At 35.2% G+C, this 16426-nt stretch overlaps 1 protein-coding gene across 1 annotated transcript; it reads left to right on the top strand.

The window, feature by feature from the left end:
- The first annotated feature begins 7811 nt into the window (after positions 1–7811).
- LOC149175365 (glycine-rich domain-containing protein 2-like) lies at positions 7812–13978 on the top strand. The gene is made up of 9 exons (XM_089419624.1): positions 7812–8389; positions 8538–8643; positions 9152–9430; positions 9648–9797; positions 10624–10929; positions 11021–11598; positions 11698–11822; positions 11910–12076; positions 13000–13978. The coding sequence occupies exons 1-9, from the start codon at positions 8184–8186 to the stop codon at positions 13660–13662; spliced, it is 2580 nt and encodes an 859-aa protein (XP_089275750.1). The 5' UTR covers positions 7812–8183; the 3' UTR covers positions 13663–13978.
- Positions 13979–16426: the final 2448 nt, after the last annotated feature.

The raw sequence follows: 16426 nt of genomic DNA, 5'->3' as shown, positions 1-16426 counted from the left end.
CTTCTGACAATGATTCTCCACATTCTTCACCTGAACGACGAACATCAGTTTATATTAATCCTCTTTACAATGATGGAGATTTTACAGAAGCACAAACAAGTGAGCACCAACTACCGAAATGGGCAGTTCAACTTTTGAAAGATGTAAAGCCTGATGAGCAGAATAAAATAGGCACCAGAAGGGCACATAGAAGTGAAGGAAATTTTGCCTTAATAGCAAATGATTTTACTGAACCTTCCACATACAAAGAAGCAGTAAAACATAAAGAATGGCAATAGGCTATGGTTGAAGAATATCAAGTAGTCATTGATAACAACACTTGGAAACTTGTTGATTGTCCACAAAATGTTAAACCCATAGGATGCAAATGGGTTTACAGAATTAAGTATAATCAAAAGGGAGAACTTGAAAAGTATAAAGCACGACTTGTTGCAAAAGGTTTTGCGCAGCAGGAAGGCATTGATTATGAGGAAACTTTTGCTCCTACAACTAAATGGAACACCATCCGATTAACACTTGCATTGGCCGCTCAGAAAGGATGGAAAGTTCATCAAATGGATGTGAAAAGTGATTTTCTCAACGGAGATTTACAGGAGGAAGTGTATATGACCCAACCACTAGGTTTTGAAATTGAAGGACAAGAACATAAAGTCTCCAAATTGATCAAGGCTTTATATGGATTAAAACAAGCTCCCCAAGCTTAGTATGCAAAGATGGATGAATACCTTAAGAAAGTTGGTTTTCAACGAAGTGAATCTGATGATACTTTGTATGTGTGACAACAGGGAAAATATCTGGTCATTCTTGTTATGTATGTAGATGATTTAATCATTACAGGCAACCATGATGATCATATTGCTCACGTGAAAAAGGAGTTACATGCAGGTTTTAAGATGAAAGATTTGGGATTACTTCACTACTATCTTGGAGTTGAAGTCTTCCAACGTCCACATCATATTTTCATTTCTCAGAGTAAGTATGCAGCAGAGGTTCTTCAACGATTTGGCATGCAGGATTGCAAGCCCGTTCTCACCCCCATGGAGCAAAACTTGAAACTTTCAAAATTTGAAGGGGGGGAAAAGGTGGACAGTACAACTTACAGACAGTTGATTGGCAACTTGATTTATTTGACAAATACTCATCCTGATCTATCTTATGCAGTCAGTATTCTCTCACGTTTTATGCAGGAACCACGAGACAACCACTGGAGTGCAGCCAAAAGAGTTCTTCGATATATCCAAGGAACAAAAGATTTTGGTCTTCTTTACACAAAGACTAAAAATTTTGTACTTGGTGGATATTCCGATGCCGACTTTGCTGGAAGTGTTGATGATCGAGCATTAACATCAGGTTATTTAATTAACATGGGGTCAACAACGGTATCTTGGAGTTGTAAGAAACAAGCTATAGTGGCCACTTCTTCAGCAGAAGCAGAGTACATTTCAACATGGGAAGCAGCATGTGAAATTGTTTGGTTGCGCCGAATTTTGCAGGACTTGGGAAACTCTCAGATAGAAGCTACATCATTATTCATTGACAGCCAATCAGCCATCAAACTTGCCAAGAACCTAGTTTTTCATTCAAAGACAGAGCATGTGGACACCAAGTATCATCATATCAGATCTCTCATTGCCAAAGATGTCCTCAAGCCAGTTTATTGTCCTTCCAAAGATCATATCTCCGGCATTTTCATGAAACCGCTTGGCAGAATAAAATTTACTAAGTTCAGGGATGAAATTGGTATCTGTTGTAATGTATCTTTGGATCACAGGGGGGAATGTTAGGTGATCCAAAAATACAATTTATCATAGGTTATAAAATTAAAATAAAATAATTATTAATTTAAGATATTAAATTAATAATTATTATTCTAGAATGTTTAATTATTTAATGAAGACATTTAGAATTAGTGTATTGTTGTAACAAGATATGACTCTCCAAAAGTGTCGTATCTTAGGCTCTATTTTAGGAGATTTGTTAGCTAGTTGGTTTGAATAGCATTTATTGTAAATGGACACTTGTTATTTAATAAGTGATCCATAATTAGGGGTAGTTAGGACATGGAGCTTATAAATAGCTCATTGCAAGAGTGTTTTGATGTTTGGGTGTAAACTCTTGCAAAATCAAATTATGTAATTATGTAATTATTATTATTTATTTATTTATTTATTTAATAAAATTACATGTCTGAGGACACTTCTGCCATTATTAAATTCATTTAAATGATCAACACCAAGTCCGCCTTCTAACATCTTCATATTAAATAGACGCTTCATAAGAAATTCCTTATTTGAGGCCGAGGTTTTTTCATATAGTTTGGCCAATTTCATCATTAAGCCTTTTGTTTTAGATTCCTTTGAAATGTTAAATTCCACTGATGCATCCAAACACAACCGTATTGTTCTTAGTGCTTTTCTGTCAAGAATCTCCCATTCTACGTCTGTCATAATCGTCGACCCTTTTTTTTTCGTTCAATGGTAGGTACATATCTTTTTGATATAGATAATATTCCATGTGCATCTTCCATAATTGGTAGTTTTGGTCGTTAAATTTCTCAACCTTAAACCTACCATATTCTGCCATTGCTCCCACTCGAACCAATAATCATTCTATCCTACGAGTTTATCAGCCAAATAAACCTTTGACTCTGATACCAGTTGTTAGAAATTAATTAACAGAGCAACGAAATACACAAAATATTGCAGAAACACAAATACAAAAATGCATAAAATAAGAGAGACACAAATATATGTGGTTCACACAATTTGGGCTATGTCCACAGAGAACTAGCCAGCTCTTCCTTTTATATTATCCAAAAAAATGAAGAGATACAACCTACATCAGATCCGCTGTAATTTCCTCTTCACTCTCACATAATCTCCTCTCTCTCTCTCTCTCTCTCTCTCTCTCTCTCTCTCTCTCTCTCTCAGAATAAGAATTCACAACCACAATACAATTCCCTCATATACACCGAGGGTTGCCTTCGAGGGAAAAAAACCCCTAAATTAACACAACTTCTACCATCAGATCATCCACCTAATGAACGACCCAAATTGACCATGAAATTACAATATTTACAAGGCAATTTTTCATCTATTTTTAGCTTTGGGGGCGCTGCCCCCGAACCCCTGCCAGTGGGGGATCATAAAATTTGTCGTTGCCCACCCCCCCCCGGACCCCCCTTACAACAATTAAGCGGGTAATGTTTCTGCCCCGTTAGGAACAGGGATCCAACAAGACTGAAACAAAAATCTTTGAACAATCAAGAAGATAATCAGGTTTGACACCCAACACCAATAAACAAACTGAGACTTAAGTTTAAACTCAAACAAAATCCTAGCCTGATAATTCAAGTGATTGAGGTGGATGACATACCTATAAGGGACCTAAACAGGGAGGTGGTTTCTAGCTCTAAGAAGCACAAATGTCAAAGGAGGAGAGAACCTAGCCCCAAGGCCAAGACGATTAAGAAAGGGAAATCAAGTAGTATATATATTTTGCTAGAGGTCGTTAACAAGCTCAAGTAAGGTTTTTTTCACAGTGCTAATTGTTAGTTTGTTAACGTTCCTTTTGAAAACGTTTTGAAAGATCGCTGACTGTTAAATTGTCAACACTATTTTTGTTCTATTTCGTTCAAGTGCTGACAATTAATTTGGCAGCAATTCATGATTTTGATCCCAATAAGATATGTGCCAATTAATTTGTCAACAATTGGGAAAAACTATGTTTTTGAGGCAGTGATAAGGAGTTTGGAGCAAATAAAGCTTATGAAAGATGGATTCATGCTCCAAGTGGCAATTTTGATGTCTTAGACCAAGATATGAGGGGATTTTGCTATTTTGACCAAGACAAAGTAGATTTTGTGGGATAAAACAGAGCATTTCCAAATTTTATTGTAGGATATCAACAAGTGATTTTGTCCTCAGTTTCAGCTAGGTTTTTAGCTACAACTCAACTTCCAGATACAACATCTTATCATCTTGTTTTATGACTAAATAAAATGGTACATCAAGGAAATCTTTATGCAATGTATCCGATCCTAGTTAGAGATTTACATAGATATTTGAGACTTTGTAATTAAAGTTTTTCTAAAAATGTGGATATAGTTTATAAATGTTCTATAAAGTTGATTATGAAAGAGAACCAAGGGTTCAATGTCTTTTGAAAAAGACAAATCTTTGTGTATTGTTGTATACTTTGAAGACTAATATATTTTGCTATAAGTAGTTCCTATATGTGCAATTTTTAGAGATTCATGTGTGAATGATTTCCCATCTGTTTCTTCTACTGTGTTTATTTTTCTCCTTAGCCACACTTATAACCATTAATCTTCAGTGTTTGGATAAAGCTGCATGAATTGGAATTCATTTTGAATGCTCAAATTCATGTTATTCGAAATACTTAAGTGTTTTTTAGCCTAAATACCATTGTAGAAATCATAGTGCTCTATTTTTGGTGTTTATTTTCTATAGTCTCCTACCATACCTTGGTGATATTTTGTCTAAGAAATCACAATCTATCTTGCCTTTGTTTATAGATGTTCATAGTGATGTGTGACTAGCAGATATCTTTTTCTGTTAGAGACTCCATGCCCAATGGTTTCTTTTCTTTTCTTTCCAAACCAAATTCATTTGTTACAAGTTAAATCTAGCCAATAAGCGTATTAAAAACATGTTGCTATTGTGACATAAAGTAGCAGAGTTAATGAGAGATCCCTCTTCAGATTGAAGGGCCAACTTTCAATCCCAAAGTGGTTAGAGGTTACGTTAGGGTTTTTCACGATCACAACCTGGTTAAATTTTGAATAACAAGATACTGACTATACATAATTTTAAGTATTAGAACTAACAAAGTTAATCATTAACATTTACAAAAGTAAACATTATGTTTGACCTTCATGATAAATTAATATACAACAATTCATTATATGTAAAGTCACATAATTATTTTTATTATATATATATATATATGATTTACACCTTAAAAAATAATCCAAAAGTATAATTTCCTTTTCAAACATGAAAAAAACCAATAACATAACTTATTGTAAATTTAAAGAAAAACAAATTTTCCAATAACATAATTTATTGTAAATTAAAAAAAAAAATATAACTTTTTCTAACTGTAAATTAGTGTAAATTTTTTTTATTTTACCGCTATATACATGATAGATAAAATAAATTAAAAAAAAATAATGTAAGAATCCTTTCAAATATTTTAAACCATAACCTTCCTAATCTTTTAAGCCGTGGAAAATTCTATATTTTGCTTCTTCCCGTATCAAAAACATCTTCATAATATGAAAATACAATTAAAAAGGTAATAATTATAAATTTTCAAGTAGGTTAAATATTTAAAGCCTTCAACCTTATTGGGTGTGTAATAACATAAGCATTGTAAAGTTGCTTGATTATAATTAAATTATATCATATTAATATTTAATATTTCAATTTTTTTAAATTTTTTAATTTTTTAAGCCAAAATTCAAGTAAAAGTGTTAAATTTCTTTTCCTTTTTTTTTTTCATTAAAAAAACACCATTTAGAATACGAGAAATACAATGACTTATTTGTTTTAATAAAAAATTGGAAAACATTCCATACACTTGTATATTAAAAAACACTTGACCCTCAAAAACACTTAACCCTCCTTTTGATATATTCAACTTGACACTGTAACAACACCAACTTATAGTGCTATTGGCATTGACATGATGGGGTGCATTCGGCATACTTGGTAAGTTGTATAAGGAGTCCATATCTTATAGCCTTCTTAGTGATTGATTTCATGGTGATCATAGTTAGGATGGAGCATTCATGCATGGCTAGTAGTGAGTGTACTAGAAGGACCAATAATGTGTTCTTGAGCAGGGAGTATGAACTATCGGTGAGACATTGTTATGTAAAGTGAGACATTGTTATGTAAAGCTCAAGAAAGTACAATACAACTTGATTATGTGTTAGATTGTGTGTCGTTCATGGCAAGGCAATAACAACGATACCTCTATTCAAGATATAAGAATGCATTCAAAGTACAAACAAGATTTTGGTGTCTATCATGTATAAGGGTAGATAAAGGTGGGTGTCAATCATGTATAAGTATAGGTAGAGGATTGTGCGATTATCATGTATAAGTATAGATAGAGGATTGTGTGATTATCATGTATAAGTATAGATAGAGGATTGTGCGATTGCATAGCAAGTAGTTGGTTGTTCAATTATGTTTGGCTTGAGGGGAGGTGACAACAAGTTGATTATGGTTCGATGACGATGATGAAATGTCATCTATAATGAAATGAGCATTCCAATATTTTATATGTTTGAACATGTCCACAGGGGCTTCATTAGGGGAGCAATACCATTCCATATGGGTTCATATTGGGAGATATTTATTAAGGAAAAAATGATATAATATATTGGGGTTTATATAGAAGGTAGAGGGTTTCTATATTGGAAGGTATAAATGGAGCCCAAAGTTAATAAAAAAATAAAATGGGGTATAAAAAAATATAATGAAAAAATGGATACCTACAATATCTAGTGAAGGTAGGGGATTTTAGATTGGGAAGGTGTACTGGGTTCATATTGTAGGGGTTAAATAATGTGATATTTAGAGGTATTTTCTAATATGTAGGCAAATTAAGGGCATTGTTTAATATGCCACGAATTAGAAGTTCATTGAGTGAAGCCCCCGTGAACATCCCTGACTTGGGTTCAACTAACATATGATAGTAATATGAGAGTTTGTTGATTATACCCAACTCGTGAAGTCAACATGAATGATATAGATACTCCAAAAAAAACAAAAAATCTAACTTTATAACAAATACCCTTCACTTATTCCCTTTAACATTTCCTTTATCATTTTTTTATTTTTTTTTATAAAGAAAATCAATAACCACATATCTCCACATCCATTATCTCATTGCAAATCAAGAAATCAATCCTTATCCTCAAATCCTCCACCACCAAACAAATAACAGAGGAAGAATTTCACCACCCAACAAAGAAATAGATGAAGAATTCGATCCCTGTCACCACTAATATAACCCTGCCCAACCTAGTGAGATTTTCAACGTTTCATGGAATGGTTAATCCCACACTCTTTGAATGCCAACGGATTCACATCCTCCAATTGGAATACATAGGGTTTCCTTGTATAGACAAGTTCAAATTCTATGCCACAAAAGATATAACGCCCAAATCGGGACACGTATCTCCCTAGTGAAGTCAAAACAGTTCCCCTTTCAAAAAAAAATATCACATTGACACCCGGCCTTACCATTTAGAAAGCACCATATTATCGTGGCACCTTCCTAATCGGGGTGCATCCTTCATCCGTACACGTGTCGACAGTATGGGTCCCGGATGTCTAGCATTAAAGGCCAACACATCCTTCATCCGTACACGTGTCGACAGTATGGGTCCCGGATGTCTAGCATTAAATGCCAACACCGTTGCTCAAAAGTGTAATTCTTGTCAAGGGCCCCTCGGTGGGGCCGTTTTGAGGCGATGAGACCATTATCTTAAGGACATCATACCTGTCGTCAGAGCAGCGTGAAAACAATTTCCACCTTTTAGCGTTTAACGCAAAGGTGCCAATCAAGTTCACCGGGGCCATGGGGATGGAGAAGGTTTCCGCCCGTACACGGCAGTAAGATTCCACGTGGACGCTTCTGATAACGTCTGACAGTGACTGACGTGAGCCATCACTTGAGGTCCAGCTGGCTCCGGAGATTCCCCACCAATCATGTCTGCCGTGGAAGGCGAATCTCCACCAAATTCATTGCAGGGAGACATTTTAAAATCCGTTATCAATTTTGCAGAAACTCGCAAATGGTTTGTTACGACCTTACTCCATCCATGACTTGAGGTGCCCCCACAGTCCCACTGCTGTAACCGTTCTGATTCTCGTGATTGCTGGCCGTCACAGCCGACTTCACGTGACAGATTTCAACTAGTGGCCAATGGCTGGTGTTCATCCTCAACCCTTAACTGATATTCAGTATCCAGTACTGTAAGTGATTTTATTGTTAAATCTTGGGAATACGAGGAACTTAACGTTAGTTATTTCGACACCTGCCCTGGTCATAATTGGCCGATTTTGTATCGCCGCAGAAAGATCTGATCTGTTACCAGGCATCGTTTCGATTGGGGACTCTGAAGAATTGTGAAATTATTGATAATGGCCAACAAATTTCGACGTGTAGATAGCTTTGATAAGGCTTCGGCTGGTGGTAGTGTTGCTGAAAATGATATCGAAGCTGCCAAGAACATTGTCATCAGCGTTGATTTGGTGGCCGCTGCAAGAAAGCAGCTTCAGTTTCTCAAAGTTGTGGGTAATATGCCTGGTCTTCATCACGGTCCTCTGGTCTTGCAGGCCATTAAAAGGTCTGTTAATAAACAGTTCATGGAGGAAAAATTGCAGTGCTTAGACTTATCATGGCTTCAAATCTTTCCTTGCTTTCGGAAGTTACAGAGATTTATGAGTTAAGAATTATGCATTCTAATTGCGTTACTGCTTTTCTGCTATGTGCAGGTACAAACAATTTTGGATGCCTCTGGTAGCGGAATTAGGGCAGTCGCGGACTCTGCTGCCTCCCTTGGACGTTCAATGGGTCTGGCATTGTCACTGCTTGAATCCGGTTAGTATCTTTTGTTAAATTTGTGTCCCAAACACAAACACAAGTATTGAATTTTCTCAACATATTTTTCTATAAAATTTTCTAAATATGTGTTAAAATTATAAGTTTGAGTTGTGTAATTTGAATGAGTTAACCTTTCTTATATATATTCAATTTAAAAATGATATATTTTTGAATTTAAATTTGTAATTCAAAATGTTTTTTATTTAATTCGTCTAAATCCATTTTACTAAACATGTTTCAAACCAACAAATGTGATTCATTTTGAAAACAATAAATCTCACTTGCTAAATCAAAACATTTACCCAATTTACAAAACCTCCTTATCTCCCATCTCCCATACTGACTGGCCAAATATTCCAAGAATAAACAATTGATACGAAAATGTCCAAAATGTAATGGATACCAAAAAAATTAAATGAAACTATATGTCCTTCGGTTTTGATATTGTAACGTTGAAGTTTGGAATCTGATCTCTCACACAGTACTTTTTTCGCTGTGCGATCAGGACGCATACCGTCGTTACTGTGTCTCTCGGTTTGCCAGAATAATCGACAAGCCTCTGCTTCTAGAGCCCAAAAGCGAGGCTGATTCGCTGTATAGATGCAGGAAACTATGGAGCGAAAGATTTCCTTCAGAGCCTTTCGATCTGCGGCTTAAACCACGACCAGGTTTGAACAGCAGCGTGGTGCATCCTGTCACTATATGTTCAGAAAACAAAGTAGAAGATTATGATTTTGACCTTGTCGCTGCTATATCCTCTCAAAGCTCTCTGTACCAGCAGCAGGTACCTAGATATCCAAAATATCAAATAAGTTTTTTTCCTATTGTTTATTGAATATCAATTTATTAGATGGAAAAGACCAAAAAAACCAATGATTTATTTACTGCACAGTACTTAACATTTGCCATTAAAAAAGAATGAAAATATTAACAGAGTAATGGTTTACTCTGTTGCTGTGACTGTTCTGATTGATTGAACTTGTTGGGGTTGAAAATCACAGTTTTTCCAGCCATTTATGTGGGAAAATGCATTTCTGGAGGCAGCCAAAGAGCGGTACAAATGTTTTTTGCATTTGGTAAACAAGTACAATGAAATTTTCAAAGCTTGCGTCCCGACCTTTGATATCATTCTAATGTGGACAGCCCATCAGGTAAGAGCAGCTTTGCTGATTACATTGTTTACAGCATGAGATTGCTTATACCAAATTGATAGATGGATAGAGAAGAAACTACAGGATAACACAACACAATATGATATGAGTTGTTAACACAATAATTGCTTTGATTCAATTGATTAATCTACATAATTAAATATATTCAAAATTATGTTCACTCAGTGCAACTCTAGTATGATTGAACAAATGGTATTTCAGTAGACAAATGGTATTCCATGTGATTTTCGCCAAAAAATCTCTCTCAAACATGATTGACACTTCTTAAATTTGGATGGTATGTAAACTGCATAAAATTAACTCAGTGTAATTGGGGGCCGTAGATTCCTTGCCAATCATTTGCAATTGTCCAGCTTTAGATTGAAGAAAGTCCAGCTTTAGATTGAAAAAATGTGTTAGTTGAATATTTTGATAGTAATATATGTTTATACTAGTGGACTATACATTTTTAGTTAGGAGGATACAAGTAATATGAAAGCAAGTTTTATTATTAATTTTGATTTTTAGAGTTTTAGCCTTAATGTAAAAGAGGATATAAGCAATATGAAAGCAAGTCTCATCATCAATTCTGGCCAATAGAATTTTGACTTTTGGAATAGATTTACAGTAATTCTATCTGTGTTATATTTAAATTGACTTTTGAAATAAATTTACAGTAAGTCTATTTGTGTTATATTTAAGTTCTTTTTCTGATCGTATACCTTTCGGATTTTAGAATATTCTGAAAATCAGCAATCAACTTAAACTCAAATGTTAGAATTTTTTTTGGGGTTAATGATCTATATTCGTTTGTGTCCATGAACAGAACTCGCCAGTGGCGTACGCAAGAGATGTGGAGTGGATAGACGGAGTATTTGGGGGAGCCGCAATAGCACGAGGACCGAACAATATGTCCGAGGAAGATCTCCATGAGACTGCAAGACTCTGGGAGATCACTTACGGAAAGCCATACGAGAAAGCAGGTGCTACCTTCGACTCCATTCTTTCAACGCCGCTTCCAATCTCTAAAGCACTGGGAGGGCTTGACAACCCAAAACCGATGCACTGGGAGTATCAAGAAATAGATGTCAATAAAAAGCATGAGACTTTGGAACCCAGACATGTCATGGAGGTAAAACAAATATCGATTCATGGAGCCTTGCCCTTCTGAATTATACGCCTCTAATTTTCTGTAAAATTCACAGATTTGAATTGTGGAACAGGTCTGCGTACTTATAAAAGGCGTAGCGAATTCTCACAAGAAGGAAGAATTCGAAAACTTAACCTTGCGTCTCCAGGCACTCGAATCATATAAGCGATTGAGATTGAACAAACCTCTGGCCGAGCTCTCAACGGCTACCCAATGGCAGAAGCCATGGACTTTACAATGCGAAGTGAGCACCAGAGGCCTGGTACTTGAACTCCGATCCTCTATGGGTGCATCTTGTATTAATCCTCTGGGAAGATCTAGGAGTATGGATAAGCTGGTCTTTCTCTGGAATGAAATTCTGCAAGCTCCATCGTTGACTGTAGACAAAACAATTACAGCAAAATCACGTAGCCTAACTCTAATTTCCAATACAGATCACCATACCCAGATCCGGATTGTAACATCGATTACACCACCAGTTCAGGCTCCATATCTATTAAAATGTGTCCCAGATCGTGTGACAGATGACAGCGGGGCCATGATATCAGACTATGTTCTTCGGATGAACAAGAAGCGTCCTCAGGAAGGTCGTTGGATTTCCAGGACTGTGCTCAACCATGCAGGGAAAGAATGTTTCGTTGTACGCATCAGGTAATTGATCGCCATAGCTTTCTGCTTCATCTTTTAAAAGTATTCAAATCCCAGTTGCAAGATTTCCAGAATGATGTATATGTTGGGTTGACCTGGCAGAGTTGCCCGAGGCATGTGGAGGAGAAGTGGTGATCGGCCAGTGGGAGTGGACTGGAATGAGAGAGTTATACAAATTTGTGAGGGTACTTGGACCTACGTGTCTGGGTCTATTGGCATTGCTCCAGGTAATTTATTTAACTATGGCCTGACTTTTCTTGACATCATAAAGATGGAATCTAAGTAGCATTTTTTGAATTCGAAAATGGCTGCAGCGAATGTAGTGGGTACTGCAACTCCCATAGCAGATGAGCTGGAGCACCATAAAATGACGTGGTCACTTTCCAGTGGTGAGATCTTCACAATCCAGATGCCCATTCGACAGATCCAATGGGAGAGGCACTTGGAATTCACACTCAAGAATGCTCCAAAAGGAAAATCGGTATGAAAATTAAAATCCTGTTACATAACAATTGGTTTAGGTAAACTTGATTGGGTCATTAAGTTAGTGCCTGTTTTCTGGCTTAGTTATAATTATCAAATTTGAATTTGAATTCGAATTTTAATATAAAAATCAAATTCAAATTCTCATATGACATTTATGGAAATCTATATCAAATTTGAATTCTAATGTGAAGATTTATGGAAATAAAAAAAAATATATACATTTTAAAAATATTAACCTACTTTTTTTTCTAAATTTTAAAAAATTGAAATAAACTAAAATTTTAAATTTATGGAAATAAAAAAAAATATATACATTTTAAAAATATTAACCTACTTTTTTTTCTAAATTTTAAAAAATTGAAATAAACTAAAATTATATTTAAAATTTCAGAGAAATTTTAAACTTTTTCTCTCACAATTCTTGTTTGCTTAGGTTTAACATTAACTATTTATGTCTATTTAAGATAATTTAAAAATAATAAAGCACAAATACATCAAATTTATTTGTATTACTAATTAGGAAAAATGATTTAGAAATAATAAAAAGATGAATGATCAAGTTTATTAAAAGATGAGAGGAATATATCAAATTCATTTGTATTACCAATTGAAAAAACATGTAGGTAAAATCTAATAATATGAGTAACAAAAACTCAAAGCTAGAATTCAATGCAAAAAATGAGATATTGAATATTAATAGTAATTCAATGCAAAAAAAAATGAGATATTAAATATTAATAATAGATCAAATTAATCTTTTATAATAAATAACAACAAAAAAATGAAATCCCAGCTACCCCTCTTCCAAAGAAACCACTTCTATTAATGTTTTGTGATCCTAGCCCTATATCAATAATATAAAAGGTTTTTGGTAAGCTAAATTCATTCATGTCTGCATTGATGGCGTAATGGGTGCAGGCGAGATTGATGAATGGACGAAAGCTGCAATACGAAGTGACCGGAGCAAAGCCAGAGGAGGAAGAAGGATTCGTAACTCTGGTTCGATACACTGCCCAATGTCCCCAAGGCAAAGCCACTGCTCTTTTCAACTGGAAAGTGTCTGCCATGGAATTTTTGCCAGAAGAAGACGCAGTCCTCGTGATGCTTCTCTGCAATGCCACAGTTCGCACTGTGGCAGATTTCGGGAGCGACAATTTGGGCAATTTTTTTATCAGAAGAAGAATGAAAGAGGCGAAACCCAGAAGCAGAGACTGGGGATCGGTGGTCATGCAGAATTCGCCATGGATGTCTGATCTAAGTTTCTGGTATCTGAACCCAAGGGAAGTTTTAGGGCTCCCTCCAGTAGATGAGCAGACCTTTTCGCTTAACTCGGAGGAGGAAACTCATTTATACAGAAACGGGAGCTGGCTTTACATGGACGCTGCCGCAGCCTCAAGGAGGAGTTCACATGATAAGAACAGTACGATTCGAAAGGTGGCATCGTCGGGAAATGCATTTGGAGTTACAGTGGCGGAGGAAACACGGGTGGAACCCTATCGGAGGTCATTCGGTGGAGTTCCTGAGAGGAGGTCTTCAGCAGATATTAATTCAAGAAATTATGATCCTAACGAAGCATGGTAAATTGGCTCTTGGTCGAAAAACTCGGTCTGGGCTTTTGGTTACAGATCGTAAATGTGCATCTGGATAAGATGAAAATATTTACTCCCAACCTGTGGGATCCATGACAGGAAAGTGGCGGCGCTCTCTCTCGACGAACCAGAGGCACGTTCAGAGCATGTCAAGCAATTTGAGAGATAACGGACGCCATTAAAATAAAGTGCCCATGCTTTTCAAAGTGATGAACATTGTACGACAGTCAGCCATGTTTAAGGGCTTAATTTGTAATTAATACGTTCATAGAGTATAATTTTGTAAAAGCACACCCATTCACACGTGACTTGCATGTGTATAATTTTTGCAAAAGCCATGTGTCATAACTTTTGCTTACATCCATACAATACTTGTATATTGTTTTGTGTTTTGTGTATATGTATACAATATTTGTATATGTTTTGTGTATATGTTTTGTGATATGTTTTGTGTATATGTTTTGTGATTGTAGAATTGAGGCTTCTGTGATCCATATCAAGTATCAAGTTTACTTGTATATGTTTTGTGATGTGTATAGTATTTTTGTTTTTGTTTTGGGCATTCCAAGTTTTTAATTTTTCCTAGTTGTTTGTGGGCATTCCAAGTTCCATATATGATTTGTACATGCGTATAGTGTTTTTTTGGTTAGGCTCATTCGCAATTTTTTAATTTTTTTCTTGGTCATATTAATAGTGGTACTTGGCATTTCGAGTCTTTCATTTTTTCATAGAATATTTTTAAGATAATTGGAATGTTTTGTAATTTTGTTAGAGATAGCAAAGTGAATTAAAATGTATATAATTTTTTTTTAAATATTTATTTATTTATTTTATTATGGTGAATAGATAATTAGTTGGAGTAATGCTAGACTTAAAATTAAACCTAGCTGCCACTATAACACTATTAGACTAGACTTTATGATTTAGCAAGAATTTATGAGTGCCACTATAACCCCAAAAGTATACTAGGCTTTATGACTTAGCACGAGCAAAAATTCCAAGAGGGTGGGGGAAGCTACTCCTTGAGCTTTATCACAAGGGGCCAAAGATGCCCCCTCATGGGATTTGAAATTAGGTAGATGATATAACATCTCATTGTGCTCGCTCCCCATGGGATTTGAAACTGAATGGAGGGGATAACATCCCATTATGCCATTCACTTGGTCTTTCCACGAGGAGACTCCCCTTCAAAATATATATTTAATATTGAAACTATCACTAAAAGATGACGGGGAAAATGAAGAGGCAAGTGACACATGATTTTTATTTTCATGACTATTGGCGCTATATGAAATAATAAGGTATACTTACTTAATTTCCAACTAAGAGATGGCTATATGAAATAATAAGGTATACTAACTTTCCAAGTAAGAGATGAACGAAAAACTAGGGATAGTATCTAGTTTTTATTAATGGGATTAACACTAAATGCATATGTTTTTACTAAAGGTCACCTTAGCAATGACGACAAGGGACATTGACTTTCTTATTGATATTAGCTTAGTTGAAATTCTTTTTTGGTCTTGGAATAAGACCTAAAAGTCCATCCTTTTTGGTCTTGGATTGATTAAGAGCCCATCTTCATTGAACCTAAAGAAACACTGATTAATGACCAAAACTTAAAGACATTTGGTAGGAGTGAAAGCATATTTTTCCTTAAATAACATTGATAAATTAATACACATTTATGGATGATAAACAAAGATGGTTGTTTCCACTACATATTGACCACTAAATTATGATCAAATTTATCGCTTTTTCATTTTGAAAAAAAAACCTTATAAATATAAAATATATATATGAAATCATAACTAAACCAAACCCCTTTTCATGCAAGGTCGTATGCAAGTCGAATATTTCATTGGTAAACTATAACATATTTTCTTCATTATGACCATCATCTCTATCAATGTTGCACAACAACTTATCCCTGCTACTCAAGTTAGAAATTATGCTCTAGGAAAAATTGCATAAAATATTATAACCTACATTTGTCAATGCTAAACTAATAGTGGTCAATAGGAAAATCTAATCCTAAAGTCTTTCTTTTGGAAGGAAATAATAAAATGAGATGTGAAGTGGATAAATTAATTGCTTCCTTAGGCACAAGGACTTTATAAATTTTGGTGGGTAGTAATCACTAGTAAGTCTACACATTTACCGTTTTACTCCTAGATAAGTGCCATGAAAAATACAAATAATGGTGGGAAGTAACTCCAACTAAGTATATTTATTAATGAAGTTTATCACTCTTGTCCTCAAAATTATTAAGTCTTAGGTCCTAAGTTAACTATTTGTATGATCAATGTTGTGAACAAAGCCCAAAATAAGAAGTGTAAGGCTATTAACTCCCCGCAACTTCTAATGATGGTTGTAAACAAAAACAACAACTGTCATGGAATTGTCCATCTATTGGGCTCATTCACTATTGTGACCATACCACATGCCCATCAACAATCACAACCTTCAGTGCTTTCTTAATAATTGGTGACAATAAACAAAACTACAATTACCATGAAATATCTTGTCTGTTGGGTGTGTTAGTTGACTAGACCACCTTGGTGTTTGTTGAATCGACTAAGAAAAATGTTTTATCAGCTAATGTTTGTGTTATCTCTAGTCGTTGATGGTTGGTAGATGGGAAATGTTGATGGAAGAGAGTCTATCAATCACTCAATTATTCTCTCGGTCTAATTTGAGCATGACAAGTTAACTTAACATTTTCTAATTGTTGTTCTATGATGATCAATGATAGG

The sequence above is a fragment of the Pinus tabuliformis genome, chromosome 4_1 (assembly GCF_031772625.1).
Source record: "Pinus tabuliformis cultivar Carrire ecotype Pingquan chromosome 4_1, CPIR1, whole genome shotgun sequence".
NCBI lineage: Eukaryota > Viridiplantae > Streptophyta > Pinopsida > Pinales > Pinaceae > Pinus > Pinus tabuliformis.
Note: the sequence above shows the minus strand (reverse complement) of the source record. Positions and strands in the feature narration are given on the sequence as shown.

Excerpts from the sequence above, each read along its gene's own strand:
- LOC149175365 (XM_089419624.1), top strand. The coding sequence starts at position 8,184 with ATGGCCAACAAATTTCGACGTGTAGATAGCTTTGATAAGGCTTCGGCT. Across the intron at positions 8,644-9,151 it reads ATTGTCACTGCTTGAATCCG|GACGCATACCGTCGTTACTG; the intron begins GTTAGTATCTTT and ends CTGTGCGATCAG. Across the intron at positions 9,431-9,647 it reads GCTCTCTGTACCAGCAGCAG|TTTTTCCAGCCATTTATGTG; the intron begins GTACCTAGATAT and ends TGAAAATCACAG.